Source organism: Ammodytes marinus (assembly GCF_949987685.1).
Source record: "Ammodytes marinus genome assembly, chromosome: 2".
Taxonomy (NCBI): domain Eukaryota; kingdom Metazoa; phylum Chordata; class Actinopteri; order Uranoscopiformes; family Ammodytidae; genus Ammodytes; species Ammodytes marinus.
Window position 1 is genome coordinate 18,697,460 of NC_137231.1, and position 17,865 is coordinate 18,715,324.

Sequence of the window (17,865 nt, forward strand, 5' to 3'; positions counted from 1 at the left end):
CCTCCGTGCCCTTCAAATGAAAGAATACGTCGGTAAGAGAGAGACTGCGCGCGCTTCCGTAAACGAGTAGCTCTTGTCTGCCAACTGTCTGCAGCTGACGATTACAGTAAAGTCCGAGTCTGAAGCTCAAAGAACTACAGGTAGAAGGGGGGAAGTATCGCCGCAATTACGCCTACAAACATGGCTGCCATTTGCCAGACGGCGCTCTTCATTAACCTACACGTTCGTGCCCTTAATCATGGACATGCTTGTTATAATAGGTCCATGCTCGTGCCCCGAGTCGACAACTTTATCAAATACTGAAGGCTACGTTAGCTGAAGGAAGTCTACGGGGCAAATTAATGGACCTATTATAAGAGCTACTGAGGGTGAGCCACATTACCATTCCATAGTAGGTGAGTAGACCTTTCTATAAAGGTTTTATGATGAAGCACTACCGCCATCTAGTGGATCGCGAAGCGCATGGCAGAATGACTGAATGGCAGTATATGGGCCTTTACCTTCCAATTAAATAGAAATACCCTAGGGCCAAGGCTAACACTTTTGATGTGAAAAAACTGATATCATTGTTTTTGGTGCATAGCTGGGGCCTAGGCTAGCCTATAAGATTAGGCAGCTCCCCTTAGAATTGATTTAGCAAAAGTAACATAGGCTACCGAGATCAAGGTTGAGTAGCCTATTATATTTTCAATTAGTCTACATATTTAAATTTACCATGTACAATTTAAGCTATAGGCTATATTATACTTTCTATGTATGGCACATGTTTCATGGGAAATCAAGTTATTTTTTTTATCTCATCTTATTCCATTGTTTTACTGCTCATATTTCTTCTTTGTCTTACAACTTATTAGTCACTTGTAAATGTTTTGAACTTCAGTGATTTGTCAAATTAAGTCTGATTTATTTGAATAGTTTAACATCTAAAATGGTTCTTAAATTTAAGATTTAGGACAGACAGACTCACAAGTCCAGAGCAGATGCCAGGAAACATGAATGTGATAGATGTTTTAAGTCTGAGACCAGATGTGAGTGAGTTTAGCAGTAGGAAAATCTTTTTTTTTTGTTGCAGAAATCTTAAAAGTTACATGTCACAGTTTTAGCAATGCGAGTAGATTCTAAATTCAATGGGCACATTATCAGGACTGTGCACAAATATAAATAATATGCCCCTGTTACTGTGGTTAAATGAAGTTTCAATAATTTGACACCTGATACATGGACTGGAAGTTCTTCAGAATGAATCCAGGATTAGGCTTATAAGTAAAACAGTAGCTTTTTTTGTTTCAATATAGGCCTATACGTATATATTTATAACACAACATATTGTTATATTTCCAACATAAAACAAGTCTAAATAAAGATTTATACTTATTTATAATAAAGACAGTTTACATCCGAGAAGCATAAACACCTCTATACTGAGGCACAGCATGGAAGAGATGTTGCACCTGAGGGTACCTCAACAGACTTCTTATGTAAATGCCTGTGGCCTTTTATACAATTAATGGGTCAAAAACTGTATCCTACTTTGCTACTCTCTTCATCAAATCCCTTCACGGAATTCAGATCCAATTTCACATTTTCTGAACCGCCTTTGAAACTCTTCCACTTCCAAGACAGCTCCAACTGGTCCACACACTTTACAATAGCCTATAATATATAATAATCCAGAAGCCCTGCAAAAACCACTGCCTCTGCAAAGCTTGTAAAGTCCAGATGTTGTTGACACTGTGTCAGATGTGTGCCATTAGTTCCTTTATATTGACATTTTGTAATCTTGTGGTGTTGCCTCACCCTTACATGCTGACATTGGATTCTGACATGAACTGGATATATATAAACATGCTTAGATTGAGAAATTTGGTCAATAACTGCATCCAGGTAAGTGACACAAACATCATTTTGACAATGTACTCAGCTCAGGTCCCCCATGTTTTTATGCCAAACACAAATGTGTTAATTATACCGCATCCGTATGCTATTAGTGAAATCATGCAACGTGGCAAATATAGGCTATCTATTTCTTGACAGGACTGTTACTTGTTACCGGCAAGACCAGTTTATAACACTCCTAATTGTGAAGGAAGTTCTTTCAAGGTTAAAGGACAACTCAGGTGGAAGAATGTTTCAGGAGACTTGGATGAATTATGAAACAATATTTATTACCGGCTTGGCCAAGTAGAACCGGACTGCAACTTGGGTGACATGCGATTCAGTTCTGACAGACACTTTCTGAGAGCAGTATATTAACTTCTTGCTATCTAACAGCTCCCGGCTCGGGCGCCAAGCGTACCAATGTTTTGGGTCAGAGCTGAAAACAGTGAACCATATCAATCTTATTGTAGAGACCAGGGAGATGAGATTTATCTATACAGCTGGTCTATGTGTCTCAACAGGCTACAAGGCTGAACTAGTGTCTTAGAGATAGACACAATACAGGCATAAATGATCTATTAATCTTTAACATTAATATTAACTATAGGCTGTACATTCCTTCACACTAATTATGCAGTAATGTTAAATATATGGGTGTTTCTAAAACTACAGGCATTTTTAAGTCCCAGCTGTGAAATTTGGGATTTATGTTAAATTTGTCATATGATGCTTGATTATATAAACACAGTGTTACTATACACCTTGACTTTAAAAAAATATTATTAAATAATGTGATTTAATGCAATTTATGAAGCATTTAAAAGAAATGATGGGTCCAAAACACCACGTTTGTTCATGTCCCTCAACTGTGTTCTCAATGTTGCGATACATAAAATTAGTTAATTAAATCAAAATATGACATTATTTCAAATGCATTTGTTTAATATACATATTACTTAACACCATATTCAAATTATTATTTTTGTTTACTGATTATTTATATGATTTTTTCATCTAAATGTGCCACACATTTGAGTCTTTACCGCAACACTGAACAAATACCATACAATACAATGTGAATTTTTTTTCCAAGCCAAACAAATGTAGTTTCTATAGAAACAGAAGTAGATGACAGGTTTGGCCAAACACACCAAGAGTATCTATTTGCAGAACCTCAAAATCCAGAAAAACTAAGTAAAGATCATCTTTTCATTTAAAAAAAATAAAAACCTGTGGGGCTCCCGAATGGGCATGCAATAAATTTGAAAAAAGTTGCCAATGTTTTTCCTTTTAATATTTTGCGAGTATAACCATATATTGCATATCAAATCAGTGGGATTAAAGAGATCTCGCAGATAACCAATGAGCGCCCTCCGCACGCCCACTCCGCTTCCCTGGGGGGGTATTTGACGTGGCAAGAGGTCCGGAAGTGACATAGCTTCACCACATCATCGTTATCTCTCCTCTCCTCAGCGTAGTTATAGACACAGATCTGCAGGTAGTGCAGGTCCCTGAGCAAGAGCAAAAAGAGTCCCGGCGGTTCTCGATCTGAACCAGGAAAGATGATGTGGGTGATCTTGTTGGCCAGTTTACTTCACTGCGCCTCAGCCTACGACGTGGACCTGAAGAAGCTGGACGGGCTGGCAAGAGCGAGGGTCGAGGTACAGTAATACCGTAGCCTTCATGATAGCCTCCTGAGTTTAATTTTGATTATGACTCGGAACCGAAGGCTGTGAGAACATTTTCTGAGTCGGATCTAATGTGATCAAACTGTGGGAATGGATGCGTTTTATTTCCGTGTTGGGGGCGCATGCGTGAGATCCTCCTGGAGAAAATGGTTCTCCATGCGTTTTTCTTTATAGGTCCATATGGTTTGAACAGTGTATCCAATTAAAGACGCGGGCTGTCTAGACAATACAGGCTATTATCATATTTTAATGTAGAATCCGTTAAATACGCAACAAAGTGCCTTAGCTGAAAATGGGACTTGGACTGTGTAACTTGAGGACAGATCCCACCACAAAAGTTCCTGTAACTCATCTCTTAATTTTTTGCACCTTTCCCCCAAGGTGTCACCAAATCAGCACCCTGACAGCATCACAGATGAAAAGCATGTTATCTGCTGCTATTGTTGTGGCTATTGTCGCACCATGCTACTCAATACCCGAAGCTCACATTTCCATACAAATGGGTTATTCTTCCCAGAAACTAACCCAAATCTGTGCTCTGAACAAAGGATTCAACAATGCCGTGGTACTAGTACATCAGATGGACTTACTCTGCTGCTTTTGAAAAAGAAATCAAGCCACTAAAAGCAGCAAATAGCTTCTGTATAAAAATCCATAAATATGTTAGTTATCTTATTCCTAATCCAGATGATGTCCTATATTGTGAGAGGTGCTTCTAACCATTTCCTGTGTCCCATGTTATGTCTCTTTCCAGTCATGTGGCGGATGACAGCTGAACAGGCTCCGAGAGGTGAGTTACCCTCCAATTGTGTGATCAACAGGAACAAATACAACACACTGAGTCAGTGTCAGAAGCAGACTGAAAAAACATTAACCCTCACCTCTATCTGCAGGTTAAAGCCTTTGTGACCCAGGACATTCCTCTTTAGTATCCTTTGACTCAAGTACACTGCTGTTTTCTTATGTCTGTTTATGAACTTTCAAAATGAAAATTAAAAACTACCATGTTCACTCCTTGACCACCATACCTCAGCCACAACCTAGTGATGAAGCACATTCCTGGGGCCGACCCCGAGCTTGTCCTCTTGAACCACTACCATGAAGAGCTGGATGTAAGTCTTGGTTTTCAGAGCATTTATATGTGCATAGTTCTTATTTTACAATATATTAAAGCCCCTGTATGTAGAATTTGAATGTGATTATATGTCATATTGTATGTAAATCGGTGTTTATGTTGCTTTCAGCCCATCCAGGGATTACCTCTGTGGAAGTGAACAGTCCATGGGATCCTACACACAGGGGCTTTAATCACAATTGTAAAACAGGTTTATGAAAAGAAGTTTAGCATTTACAACACATTTTTTATACCCTTCAAAGTTAACCTCCCATTGCTTTCAAAATGCATAAAAACACCTCACAACTACACTCTGCTGCACTGAAAGACGATCACTGTGGACAAAACGTGAATTGCAGTTTGAAAGTACCTTTACACTGGAGTTATCATTTTCCACAGAGGATTGCTCTGTCTGACATGAGCCGCTCTGAGATCAACATGCTGCTGGGGAAGCTTGGCTTCTACATGAAGGAGCAACCTGAGGACGAGGTGCCGGAGGAGTTTCGCTTCTCTCCTGCCAAAGACACACCGTTCAAAGACGAGCACAAAGCCTCCTCAGAGCCCGACGCAGAAGTCAAGCATTCTGACCTATAACTGTAAGAGAAGAGAAAAAGTAGGAAACTCGCCATACCACTCCGCCCTATAACTGCTCCACGGCCAGCTGGTTATTGCAGTTGGTGACATAAACGCCTGTCATTTCAGAATAAGGCCAGTAGATCATGGATCAGCCCTTTGGCAGGGACAACATCTTAGCATCAGCAAAAGGCCTTTGTAAAAGGTGCACAGTCTGAGTATGCACACATTGTTTCTGCTGTTGTCTTTGTTTCACTCGAATAATAACACGTCGCTTTGTGGGGGCTTCTCTACCGCCAACTCAAAAACTGGAAGTGTGTACGTTTCATTTTGTGTTTTTTGCCCATCCTGTGTCGACTGCCTCACTTGTGTTCTCTTGTCTGATTGCTCCCTACCTGCTGTGAAACTGAATGAAGCCTCAGGTTAAAACCCTTTTGACTGGCCTGAGGCTGATGCTACATGTTCTGGTGGGTCGGACTGCTACACACAAGAGGATTCTAGTGTAAGGGTTGTAAAAGAAGAAAATAAAATATTTGAAAAAAATCTTCCCTGGTGCTTGCTGAGTTGACTGTTCATTTATTTTTATACTCCAAAGTGTAGATTTGACATTGAATTTGATAGTTTTGTCTCCAAAGGGCAATTTGGTTGACATGTTGCAAACTTCAAAACATGTTGACACTGTAAGAATAATCTGGTATGGAAAATGTTTGTTTTATTAGACGTTTCAGAGCAATAATCCCCCACAAACAATTTCATCTCTAAAATTTGTATAATTTCAACTCACATTTGACTAGTGCACAGAAACATGTAATTGGGTGTTTAAACTCTTATGTACAGCACTCACTGCTTTAAAAAATGCATCTTTTTTTCTTTTTCAGTTGGCAGCAGTAGAATTATTCTCAAATAATGTCTCTTAACTCTAGTGAAACAGAGCTTTAACATAAGTTTCATCAAGTCAGATCTGATCGGACTTAAAACTTATTTTCAAAAAGGAACCTTAAATTTTACAAGCAGAATAAAAAACATTTAAAATTTGTTTCTCTTGATTTCATTTCGTAAAATATACAAATGGCAGTTATGTTCAGTCATGATTCATCATGTTAAAACAGATAGCTGGTTTTCCTCAGGCCCGTTAACTTTTCCAAAAAGTTACCCGTTTGTTTGACAGAACGTCGTGGTAGCATGAGCCTATTGACTCACTTTAGAACAAAACTCTTCAAAGCATAATGTACACACTGACCAAATACAAAATAATACATTAAAAAATATCTACTCAAGCATAAATAAGTAGCCTTCTAAAATGGCTGTGTGCGAGTGTGTTTGGCAGAGCAAGGCAGTGATTCTGTGAGGTTGTCTGAACATAATATCAGTCAAGCTGTAGGAAAAATCAAATAATGATTCAATCCAGCTGTATGAAATCAGACAGCAACCTGCTCATCTTGTTTTTTCTACCTGAATAAAAAGGTGATGGACTGCAAGCAGTTTAGCGGTTAGAACAATCTTAGGATGACACAGTCATGCAGAATGGTAAAATGTTCTTTCAGTTTCATTGTATAGTTCAAAATGGTGAGAGAACCAAACTCATGAAATAGAAAATCTCTGTGCTCATGTATTAAATAGTTATATTCTAATTGATTACATCGTCATGAGAATAACTTAGCAAGCAACCCGAGTTTTAAAAAAATGGAAAAAGTACCGAAATTAAAACCGAATAATGCATCAAATAATGCGTACATTTTTCCTCTTCAGTAGAATTACCAAGAGCAATGCAAGCAAATTACAATAATTAGATTACTGTAGCAGAGAAAATGTAAGTATAAATAATCTAACTCAACATGTTTTTCAGTACTATTGTCATGACACAACCACTGCATGTAAAATATGACCTGGTACAAAACTGAGTTTGAGTAAAAAGAAAGAAAAAAAAATAGATGACGTACAGTAACATTCTAAAACTTAAAAGTTTTAAAAAGTATTAGAAAAACTTTGGCGCTCTCTCAGTAAGAAAGGTCGACTGTGAGTAAACGACTGTGAGAACGGATGAAATGAATACAAATCACCACTGCCAACAAAAATAATAAGCAAACTGACACACACACAAACACAGGATCCCCAACTTGTCCGTCAGAGATGTGCAACTCTGTGACGCAGCCTGTCAGTGTGAAGGCAGTCATCAGGTGAAGACTCAATGACGAGGCTGAGCACTCACTGATCACAGGTCAGAGGTCACAGGGCCGACCCATGGACATCTCGTATCTGCGCAGGTGGTTGACCAGAGACTGCACGTAGGTGAAGACACATTTGGAGTCGGGTTTGTTACCCATGATCATCATGTCCTCCACCTCCACCAGAGGCATGCAGTTGGCATAGGTCCTGAGGGACAGGCATAAAAGAGACGGTGTGTATGAGAAAGAGGAGGATGAACATTTAGGATGGGAGAGAGGACCAGAGATGGAGTACGGAGAACAACCTCTTCAAATGTAATTTTTAAAAATCCATCAGGTGCTTTCTCATAAACATTTACTGCACTCACCAACTCTGGAACACATGTTGCAGTTATTCTCTTTATTTATTTAAATAAAAATCATTTTCCTACTGTGTGGAAGTCCCCTTTAAAAGCTCCTTGTAAACAAACTTGCAGTGTGTTGCTTGCAATAGACAATTTTAGGAACACAGACCTCCAATGTGAGCTATGCAGAGAGCGACCACAGGGTGGCATTATCTCCACATACTATAGACTAAGACGTCCTACACAACAGCACAAGGCTAGATCTCTTGCATGAGAAAATACATGTCAACATCCTACAATCTGTTGCTATTTAAACAAAACTGCAGACAGGAGACTATTACAGTGTCTTTAGAAAAGCTTTACAAGCCAAGTGCATAAACACCTGTAAACTTGGGCTTGATAAAAAGCCAGTGGATAACACAGCCTCTCTGTTCCTCTCTGTTCTCTGCTTTGTTTCTTGACTCCTCAGTTTGAAACATTGAGATGCAGCAGTTCCTTTTAAAGTGCTGAACTGCTGGTCCTGGCTCTCTGCCGTAGCCATAGTCTTGGCTATGCACACACACACACACACACACACACACACACACACACACACACACACACACACACACACACACACACACACACACACACACACACACACACACACACACACACACACACACACACACACACACACACACACACACACACACACACACACACACACACACCATGTTTGGTACTTTGGATCTCAGTAGCTTCAGGTTAACATGAAGGATCAAATATCCAGATAATGGAGTTTTCTGAAGCAGCCCGTTTTGATAAAAACCCTACCAACTACTTATAAAACCCGATTTACAAACTGATACACAGTCCCTCCATCCCTCCAGTATGTTTGTCAGTACCAAAGCGTGGTTCCCTGGTAGGCTCACCCCCCTCTCTCACCATGGGTTCAGTTTTGGGTGGGGTGCGACTCTAGGAGGAGTTTTTGGTTTTAACCAGGCCCTTCGTCACCAGACCCCTGTAGAACTCCTGCAGGTACGTATACACACACTTCCAATCCGGCTCGCGCATCTTCACCATGTCTTCCACATCCAACAGCTGAGGACAGTCCACTAGTTTCCTGTGCCCGCACCCGGCAGGGAGGGTAGGGGAAGGGGGAGATGAGGAGAGGAAGGAAAGTAGAGGACAAGGGAGTACAGATAAGAAGAAACAAGGAACAGGACAGAGATAGTGGACAAAGTGTTGGAAAGACAGGAATGAGGAAGAGGGGGAGGGGGGACAGATAAAAAAACAAAACAGATAAAGCGGTGAGCAGCCAAATGAGAACAAGTTTCAGGGTGAAAAGACAGAGGGAGAGAGAAAAGACACAAAGAAACAATAACATTACATTCTCTGTGTTCACAGATATATCCATGAGTTGACATGCTTCATGAACATCATGATACGTACAGTATGTGGCGAACACACACACACACACACACACACACATAAGACAAAACAAAATGTCAAATGAGCTTCACGTGATACTCATTCAACCTTTTTGTTGTTTGTTGTTTTTTTCCGTGCACCAAGACAAGAGACCATTTAAATACATCTATGTTCCCTCAGAAATATAAGACACGATGAAAAAAACAACAAGGATTCTGCAACAAAAACACACAAAGATACAACCTTATGGTGACTCTAAAAACACACTGGTGCGCAGAATGGTGTGTGTGAATGTGTGTGTTGGGATTCCAGATAAGGGGGGGGGGGGGGGTGATAGTGCAACAAAAAGTGGAAGGACGGGTTCTGTGGCTGTGTGGCAGTCCGGTGTTGAGAGTACAAAATATGAATCAGCGTTGACATTTTCCTACTAGGTGCATGTGAACACACACAAGTGGGTGGGAGGCATCACAGCTGAGAATGGTGTGATGCAAAAGGGATGGGACTGAGAGAGAAGAAAAGGAGAGGATAGGAGATGGGAGTAAGAAGTAGGGAAAAATTAAGCCGACGAGAGCTCATCAGTTTCTTTTTAACCTGGTGGTGGTTTGGGAAGGGTTTGCTCATGGAGGGCGGAGGTTTAAAGGTGGAGTAATTAGAGTAGTAGCAGTAAGGGGGCTCGCTCAGCCTTGAGGTGGTTCGATACACCTAGGAGAGACATGGAAAGTTAACACGCGGACATGAGTCCAGGAGCCTTCCACATGGTTTCTGTCCGTCAGGGGTGGATGAGCAACACTGAATAAAAGGCTCAAACTGGATTTAACAGAGGAATGAGGGTAGAATGTGAAAGAATCAGTATAGCAGGAAAGACAGGGAAACGTCTTGGTTTGGGCATGGAGCAGCACAGAGAAATTGGATTGGCTCGTTTGATTTGTTCCACTCCACGAATGCCTTAGGTGAAAGATAATGGCTTTATTTTTAAACTTTAGAGAAAAGTCTGCAGAAGCTCCTTCTGCAGACTTTTCATTGTATTCTTCACATTTTCTCTGCAAAGTAAAAAAAAAGAAACGAAAAAAATAAAATAAAACGCTGCTGTTGGTTTATCCAACAAAGTCGGTTGGTGCGGTCAAAACTTGACAGCAATAACAGAACTGACCTGGTTAGTGGATACGTTACTTGGACAAAACATGGTTTTAGCATGGACTCACTCTGCGTTGTTGAAGGCCGTCTCAAAGTTTTGCCTGCGGTTGCTGGGGCTCAGAGAGTCGTAGTCAAAGGCATCGGGGAAAAAATTATGCACCAGGGCACAAAACGCCATCCCATTGCTCCAGCTGGATGAAAAATTCTGAATATCTACATGCTGAGGGAGAAGACAAACGGAATAGATATGGATGACAGTGACAGATGAGTGATGAATCATACATCCATATCACAGCCGAAGTTGTCAATATAACTCAGCTACAGCTTCACCAGCGGACTTTAAAGATGATCACTAAGCAGACAGTGTTGCTGGCTGTGGCAGGTTGGCTCACCTCATACGAGCGGGTCTTGGCGCGGCACCAGTCGAGCAGCATCTGCTTGATGGAGTTTGCGTTGGGTACACCGAAGCTGGTGGAACGCTGAACCTTGTTTACCTTGGCGACAGCCTGATTCCCAGGGCTAAAAGAAAAAGTCAGCTTTGTGTTAATATTTACATGCTTTGACCCGCTGCTTCTTTTCTTTCTTTGGTAGCAATACCTCTCTGTTTATCCTTACCCGCCTCCCTCCTTCTCCAGCTTCTCTATCATGGCCTTGCGGGCCTGCATGGCGGATGTTTTCGGCAAAGTCTGAGCCCTCATCAGCTCCTTGCGCTTCTCCGCCTGTTTCCTCTCCATGGCGGCCAGCCCACCGCTGCGAGACGATGCGTCGTCCTCGCGATCAAACACACTAAAGGCAGTGACATGTGAAGCAAGTTCATTGGTCAAAGTGTAAGGGGTTTTAAAATGTGATGTCATTACCTTGCTGATGCTTCATAACCCACCTGCCCACTTTTTTGCTTGTGTTAGAGGAAGAGGAGGATGTGGAAGAGGAGAAGCTGTATGATTTGGACTGGACTGTTCCCCCTGAAATAATAAACATGTGAGTGACTGCAATGGACTACACAGTACATTATTGTATGAGAGCCAGAGAGTGAAATAATAAAAATGACTCACTGTCTGTTTTCTGGACATAACTGGACTCGACGACAGTGCTGCGTGTTGATCTGTTCCCATTATCTAAAAAACACAAACACACACTTTGAATTATTTATATATATATTGGACCTGGTCCGTTACATTACCACCAGTGTTTTGATTTGCTGTTATACCGTTTACTTTTATGTTTTGCTATCCTTATCTCCTATTTTTCCTCCCAAGATGCCTTTAGGAATTATGAATAACAAGTTAACGTGAAAATAGGAATTGTTTCTTTGTTAAGGTGACTTAAATAAAAGATTTAAGAAAGGGGTTTATAGAAAGTACAGAAATGTAAAAATGTACCGGACTGTGCGAATCGATCTGTCTTGGTGACTTGGCTGAGACTGGAGCCATCGGCTGACTTCTCCACCTTCCTCATCACCACCTCTCCTGCGCCGACTCCAGCACGAGCCTTCTGCGCCCGCTCTTCCCTCTGCTGCCGGAACTCCTGCAGACGAGTCTCGCGCTCCTTCTCTCTCTGATCTGTGGAGGAAGAGACGAGAGGAACGGAGGGATAGAGAGGTGGCGGGGAAAAGGTGGTGAGATGATGTCAGTGGAAAAATAGGGAGGAGGAAGAGGAGAGAGACGATAGGGTCCCAAACAAACAGACGGGAACTCAGACTGCCACACAGATGGATTTAAATTGAGGCTTCCAAATTTAAGGCGATGCATTTTCAGCATTCTTTCCACAGCACCGTAAATTTCATCTGAACACACAAACACCCCTGCCTTCGGAAAGGCTCGCAGCCGAGCCAAAAGCTGTCAAGGAATATGTATTGCACAAACATCACAGGTCAAAAAGAGCAAACGCTGAATGTCCCCTGGGGAAGGCAGGCTGTGTCAAGTGAAGCCCTAACTTAAGCATGGTCCATAACACATATTGTGCAGTGTTAATGGTATACATTAATTCTTAAAACATTTAAGCTTTAGAATATATATTTTTTGTTGCTTTATTTGTAGAGGTAAGGGCACTTAGGGCAAGGGTTTTGTATATTCTGTGCCTCTGAGTTCACTGAACTTTTACAGGATATCTGTTGCGCTGACTCGGATCTGGAAATTCAATTAGGAGGTTCAACTGTCAGCGCAAAGCAACCAGACGCCTGGTAAAACCATAGGGTGATTGCTAAATGCAAAACAGAAAATGTGGTAGACACTTCAGTAACAACGTTGCAGCACGCGTAGGTGAGTGTGAAACAATCCACATTAAAACAAAATAAAAGGATTCATGCAAGTTCTAAATATCCGTCATCATCCACCACAGAGATCTGAGGGATAGGCAGTGATACAAATTGTAGTGGTTTGACAATGACAGGATGGTGCACACAATAAAAACAAAAGCAGGCAAGTATCTTTTGTTATTGCACACTGCACACCAACCTGCCCTACCTATTTCTTCTTGAGTACATCCCAGCATGGCCTCTGAGAGCAAAATGGATAGAAATTATTTGGAAATAGCAAGATAGTTTGTGAAATAAAAAGGAAACCCCCCCCCCCCCCCCCCAAATGAATGAATGAATGGTGCAAAAAATGTCATGTGGTTAAAGTAACAGAAAGAAGATTGGCTTTCTTTATGCTGTTACCTCTCTTCCTCTTGCGAAGGTCTCTCATGGCTTGTCGAATCATCCTCCTCTCCTCAAAGTCTTTTGACTCATCGAGCTGTGGAGAAACACACACACACACACACACACACACGCGCACACACACACACACACACACACGCACACGCGCGCAAACAATGAGAGGTCATTCCTCACAAAAAGCTAAAGTCTTTGGCTGTGTCTTTTCCAAATATATCCTCACAAAGCTGTTGAGATTTAGTTGATAAGAAATGTTCTGCATGACTGATGCTGCTGTATTCATTAAAAAGTGCAGCTTTTAAATCTTAATAATCCATCAATGTAACTTGGGTGTTTAATACCATTTTGTCAAGGAGCTCTTCATCCTCTATAGCGTCCAGCTGTTCGGTGGTCAGTTTTCCAGAGCGCTCGTTTGGTTTGGTCTGAGTGCTGGAGCCGTTTGGGATGGTTGGTACGTGACACGCCACCTGGAAGCCTGGCCCTGCTGAAAGCATTGGCTCAGAGGCCACAACAGGCTCTGTCTCCATCTGCACAAGACACATAACACAAACACACACAGTGAGCCATAGCACACAGGTGCAGACATGCAAAAGTATGCACAGTTACATTGATTAGCCTCATAACGCAAAGTCCGTAGGGATCCATGCATTCGTGCATTGCCATCTTAGAGCTCCTGCAAGCTGAAGCCCTAACCTGGAGCTCAAGCTTTCAGTTGTACACTTCTGAAAACAGGTGGGAAAAATAACACAACTGAGGCTTGCAGACATTTAGGACATATAAGCACAAAATGATTTAAGTTTAAACCCACTGCAGCCATAATAGGCCTGAGTGTGTGAAGTAGGCTTATTCTAATCATTTAATTTTGTTCCAAGACTACCCACTTGCCATATCTCATCATTTCTTCCATCCCCTCTGCCTTTCATGGCAGAGAGGGTGACGGTTATTACATGAGAGCAAGAGCAACTTTGCCAAGTTACTGTTAGCATAGTTCGTGGAGTGTGACTGACACGCTGAGGGTCTTAATGATACCGAGTCGCTGTGATCCAAGAGTTTATGTGACAGGCACGGCACAGCATTATGGCTGGAAGCAAGGAACAATGCATTAGCAGATATAAACTATCTGGTAAGTACACCACAGAAGGAGTGGTGAGCCTAGGAGCAAAAGTAAAGAGTGAAGCAGCACGTGAAGAGGAGGTAGAGCACAATGATAACAAACATAAACGTCATAGTTCATAAAGGTAAACCTGACCAGTGACCATAAATCCGACAAAAAAGAACACCTCCTAAATGTTCATGTGGCACTGAATGCCTGTGGCAGACTATGGGATCTAGCTACGGCCTTAACGGTTTTGTCGTAACAGTCCTAGTCCAGATATAGCTCAGACAGCTGGCCCCATCCCTATCCACAGGCGTCCGGCCGGCCCTCCTCCCTGCAGGCCACAGCTAGGCTGGGTCTCACCGGGGAGGGACAGTGCCCACCCAGCACAGCCACAGCGCTGTGTGGTCACGGGTGGCCACTGACTTTAAGACTTTCTGGACATGGGACGGACTGGACTGAGAAGCACTTGACCGATGAGGAATGTTTTGGGACACAACACAGCCAAACAAGGGCCTCTGATTCAGGCAATGAGGGAATGTGTGTAGGGTGAGGAGATCCCAGATAACCTAACCAGCAGGGGGGGGAAAAAATCACTTTTTGTTTAGTTTTGCACTGACAGAAGGGTTATAATGCATTTAGAACTGTAATAGTCTCCACCAGCAGAATTGTGAACAACTGGCATAGGAGAAATAGTCAATGTTTTAGAAAGGCATAGGGGGAATAAATGGTCGGATAAAGTCAACCGCGTTATTACAATCATCTCTATGCTAAGGGGAGTAACAATTAAGAGAAACCCATCAGCTTTACTGGAGCAGATGATTGGCAGACCCAGCTGTCTTTGTAGGATTAGACACGAATATGAACTCAGACTGGCTGACTAACTGAAGGTAATGGTGGGAATACTCAATATCCTTCAAAATGTCACCAGTCTGTCCTTACACACACAGTCACCGATTCAGCTTTTGGTTTGGCATTTCACAATGTATAGCGTTTATTCCACCTCGGAATGTAAAACCTAAAAATCAAGTTTTGTCCTGAAGCCAGATAACTAAAACCTTTTCATTTATGGCTCCTTTTATATTAAACTTCTAATGCTGCCAAAGTGAACATTATGGATATTTCGAAGGTGGGATTTGAAGACTGGAGCCACTGTTACTGTCAAAATGTAGTCGCTTTTTCCTTTACCAGGAAGTGTATCAGCTCAATAGAACACTTGCAGGCAGACACACACAAGTGCTAGTGAGGACACGATCCACACACATGGTGTTAGAGTATTGGAATACCTCGTGACAGATTGCGGTGCAGTCCTTCACATGAGAGCAATCTTTCCAAATTGACTGACAGCTGAAATAGTCAAGCTTTTCTAAAATGAAGTGGGGATCTAGAGTTAGATTTAAGCCAAATAGCCAATGACATGTTAAGAGAGATGGAACAGTATGTCGACGAGTACGTGAGCAGAACACATGGTATCACTGGCATGGCATTTAAAAGCTCATGGCCAGCTTATTGTAAAGACTTGAAAAATACATTCCCATTCTTCAAGCAGCATATCTGAATTAAAAGGGGTCATGATCAGAACCATGAACAACGTGCAGTACCGTGCTGTCCTGGCACAAAGACATGTCAGCCATCAGAGAGGGAGCAGAGAGGGAGCGGCGCGTTGCAAAGGTTGGCGTGTGAGATTCAGGTGAAGGCTCTGAATTCTTAAGTGTGCTTATCCCGGAAGATACAGAATCTGAATCCTGGGGGCATGATATAGGTTCCTGGGGTACACTTGTGGTTGCATCCAGAAAAGTGCAAGTTGGAGTGTCCTGAGGTGCAATGGATGGTGAATCTTGGGGAATGCGGGATGAAGTGTCATGTAATGTTTCAGTTGCAGTGTTTTGGGGTGTGCAGGCTGGAGGATCACTGGATGGAGTTTTGATTTCAAACATAATTGAAAGTGAGCCTTCCTTGCTGGGCTGCACATGCAGCAAGGGATCAGGTAGCCCCATTAACTGGCACAGGGCCTCCACTTGCCTCACCAGCCTTTCTTGCTGAATCCTCATCCTCAGGTTCTCCTCCTGCAGCCTGGCAAGGGCCTCAGCCACAGGAGCCACCACAGCTGCTGCGTCCTCCAGACGGGCATCCACTTGCTTTCCAAAGGCCTGGAGGTCAGTATGGATCTCCCCCACTGCACACCGTAACGTTGATTCAAGTTTCCCCTTGCAAAACTGATCTTCATCCTCTACCTCCTCCTGAGCTAGCAGATCACCAATCACCTCCTCCAGACCAGACTCGGCACAAGCACTGTCTGGACTGCCAAAGGCCTCTTGAGCCTGTGAGGCAGGGAGGAAATCCAGGTTGACTCCAGGCATGATCGGAACAACTGCACTCGATGTTACACCGGCCAAGGTCCTTTGAGCATAGGAATTAACAGAAGTATTCTCAAAATGTAAATATAGGTATATGACCAGAGAAATCTAAATGTTGTGGCCTTTGCCTTAGATCTGAGTGTATGTGGTTTCCTCTCTGTCCATTTGTCCACAGAGACCTTCCAAAACAATGCATGTCCTTTATACCCCCAGCAAAATCTTCCCTCTGCATAGCCAACACCCTGACAGCCAATGAGCATCCAAGGAATCCCGTTTCCCAGGCAGCGATAGACCCACCCCCTTATTGCCAGGTGTTATGTATACTGTATGTCTATTTATCTCCCGCCCGCCATTATTTCACTGAGCCAGTCAGTCCTGGGTCACTTGTGGAGGCCGGAGGGGGGAAAAAAAGCACACTCCTCACCCCTCCCTCAACTTTCCTTTTATTTAAAGGCCTTGTCCTTCACACATCAATTGGCCGGCAATGAGGGTTTGGATGTGGCTCTAGGCCTTCGCTGAGTAGAGGCATACGTTACTGTTTCACTCCTCTTTTAACCGCTTCCTAACCAAATGCATGAGTCGTGGCTAATCAGGTCAGTTATGTTGCATGACTGTGATTCAAGGCAGTATCAGTCCATGAAGGACAAAGTGTTTACAGCCCGGACAGATCAGAATCGACCAGTGAGCGCAAGCTGGGACCCGGTTCTCTGAGGCCCTGGGCAAGGATGTTGGGAAGGACATCTCAGCCCTTCCAAGATTTTGTTTTAGGCTTACCAACAAAGCCGTAGGGGCCCAGCTGCTGCTTATGTGGAAGCTTCAAGTGCTGTAATGTTAAATTAAGAGCTCTCCAAAAGTGTTGACAGAAGTCAGAGTGTATGTTGTTCATAGTGTAAGATGCTCAGGTACATCTCTTAAATGCCTACTGAAGATTTATTGGCACATTTCAGTCCATATAGAAGAATAAAGCAGTACTGTACATGCTGTTGCTCTGAAGGCATTCTGATTGAAAGCATAAGGCAGGCATAACAAAAGAATTACAGGTTCTATCATATTTTAACGCATGACACTGCTAACAACACTGAATATCTGTACATAATAAATTGAATGCAGGGACTATATAGCAATATTAATATCCTTCAAAAACACATAAAAAAGTGTATAAATCATCTAAGATTAAAATAATCAGGACAGGAACTCAGCGGAGAATGTTTTTATAAAAGGCAACAGTGGTCTCTCCAGGGATTTACAGGTAAGCAATGCAGTTCGCAGAAAGAATCTCGACTCGAGGTAGAGTGGAGAGAAATGAGACTGGCAGCAAAGAAAGTGGGTCAGAACCTAAGAAGGACATTGCTCTACTCTTACCATGAAATTGCTGAAGCACTTTACCCACAGTAAAGCAAATTCATGTACAAAGACCCAAACTGCAAAAATGACTAGAAGGTACACAGGC

The 17,865-nt window shown here is 42.4% G+C and overlaps 2 protein-coding genes across 4 annotated transcripts in view; one reads left to right on the plus strand and one right to left on the minus strand.

Moving 5' to 3' along the window:
* The first annotated feature begins 3,300 nt into the window (after positions 1–3,300).
* selenom (selenoprotein M) lies at positions 3,301–5,753 on the plus strand. Its single transcript, XM_080041248.1, has 5 exons — positions 3,301–3,539; positions 4,321–4,356; positions 4,460–4,494; positions 4,600–4,678; positions 5,080–5,753. Exons 1-5 carry the CDS (start codon positions 3,441–3,443, stop codon positions 5,272–5,274), a joined length of 444 nt encoding a protein of 147 aa, XP_079897374.1. The 5' UTR covers positions 3,301–3,440; the 3' UTR covers positions 5,275–5,753.
* A 1,734-nt stretch (positions 5,754–7,487) lies between these two features.
* Positions 7,488–17,865, minus strand: part of smtnb (smoothelin b) — a 51,754-nt gene continuing 41,376 nt past the window's right edge. For 2 of the 3 annotated variants that reach the window (XM_080046198.1, XM_080046200.1), the window contains 11 exons: positions 13,304–13,489; positions 12,966–13,041; positions 12,772–12,804; positions 11,689–11,868; positions 11,362–11,424; positions 11,190–11,271; positions 10,925–11,095; positions 10,702–10,828; positions 10,378–10,529; positions 8,690–8,867; positions 7,488–7,626 (listed from right to left, as the gene is read on the minus strand). In XM_080046198.1, coding sequence (XP_079902324.1) covers positions 8,720–8,867; positions 10,378–10,529; positions 10,702–10,828; positions 10,925–11,095; positions 11,190–11,271; positions 11,362–11,424; positions 11,689–11,868; positions 12,772–12,804; positions 12,966–13,041; positions 13,304–13,489 — 1,218 coding nt within the window. In that variant the 3' untranslated portion in view covers positions 7,488–7,626; positions 8,690–8,719. The remainder of the gene's footprint in view (positions 7,627–8,689; positions 8,868–10,377; positions 10,530–10,701; positions 10,829–10,924; positions 11,096–11,189; positions 11,272–11,361; positions 11,425–11,688; positions 11,869–12,771; positions 12,805–12,965; positions 13,042–13,303; positions 13,490–17,865) is intronic. The other variant, XM_080046199.1, reaches the window with a different exon arrangement.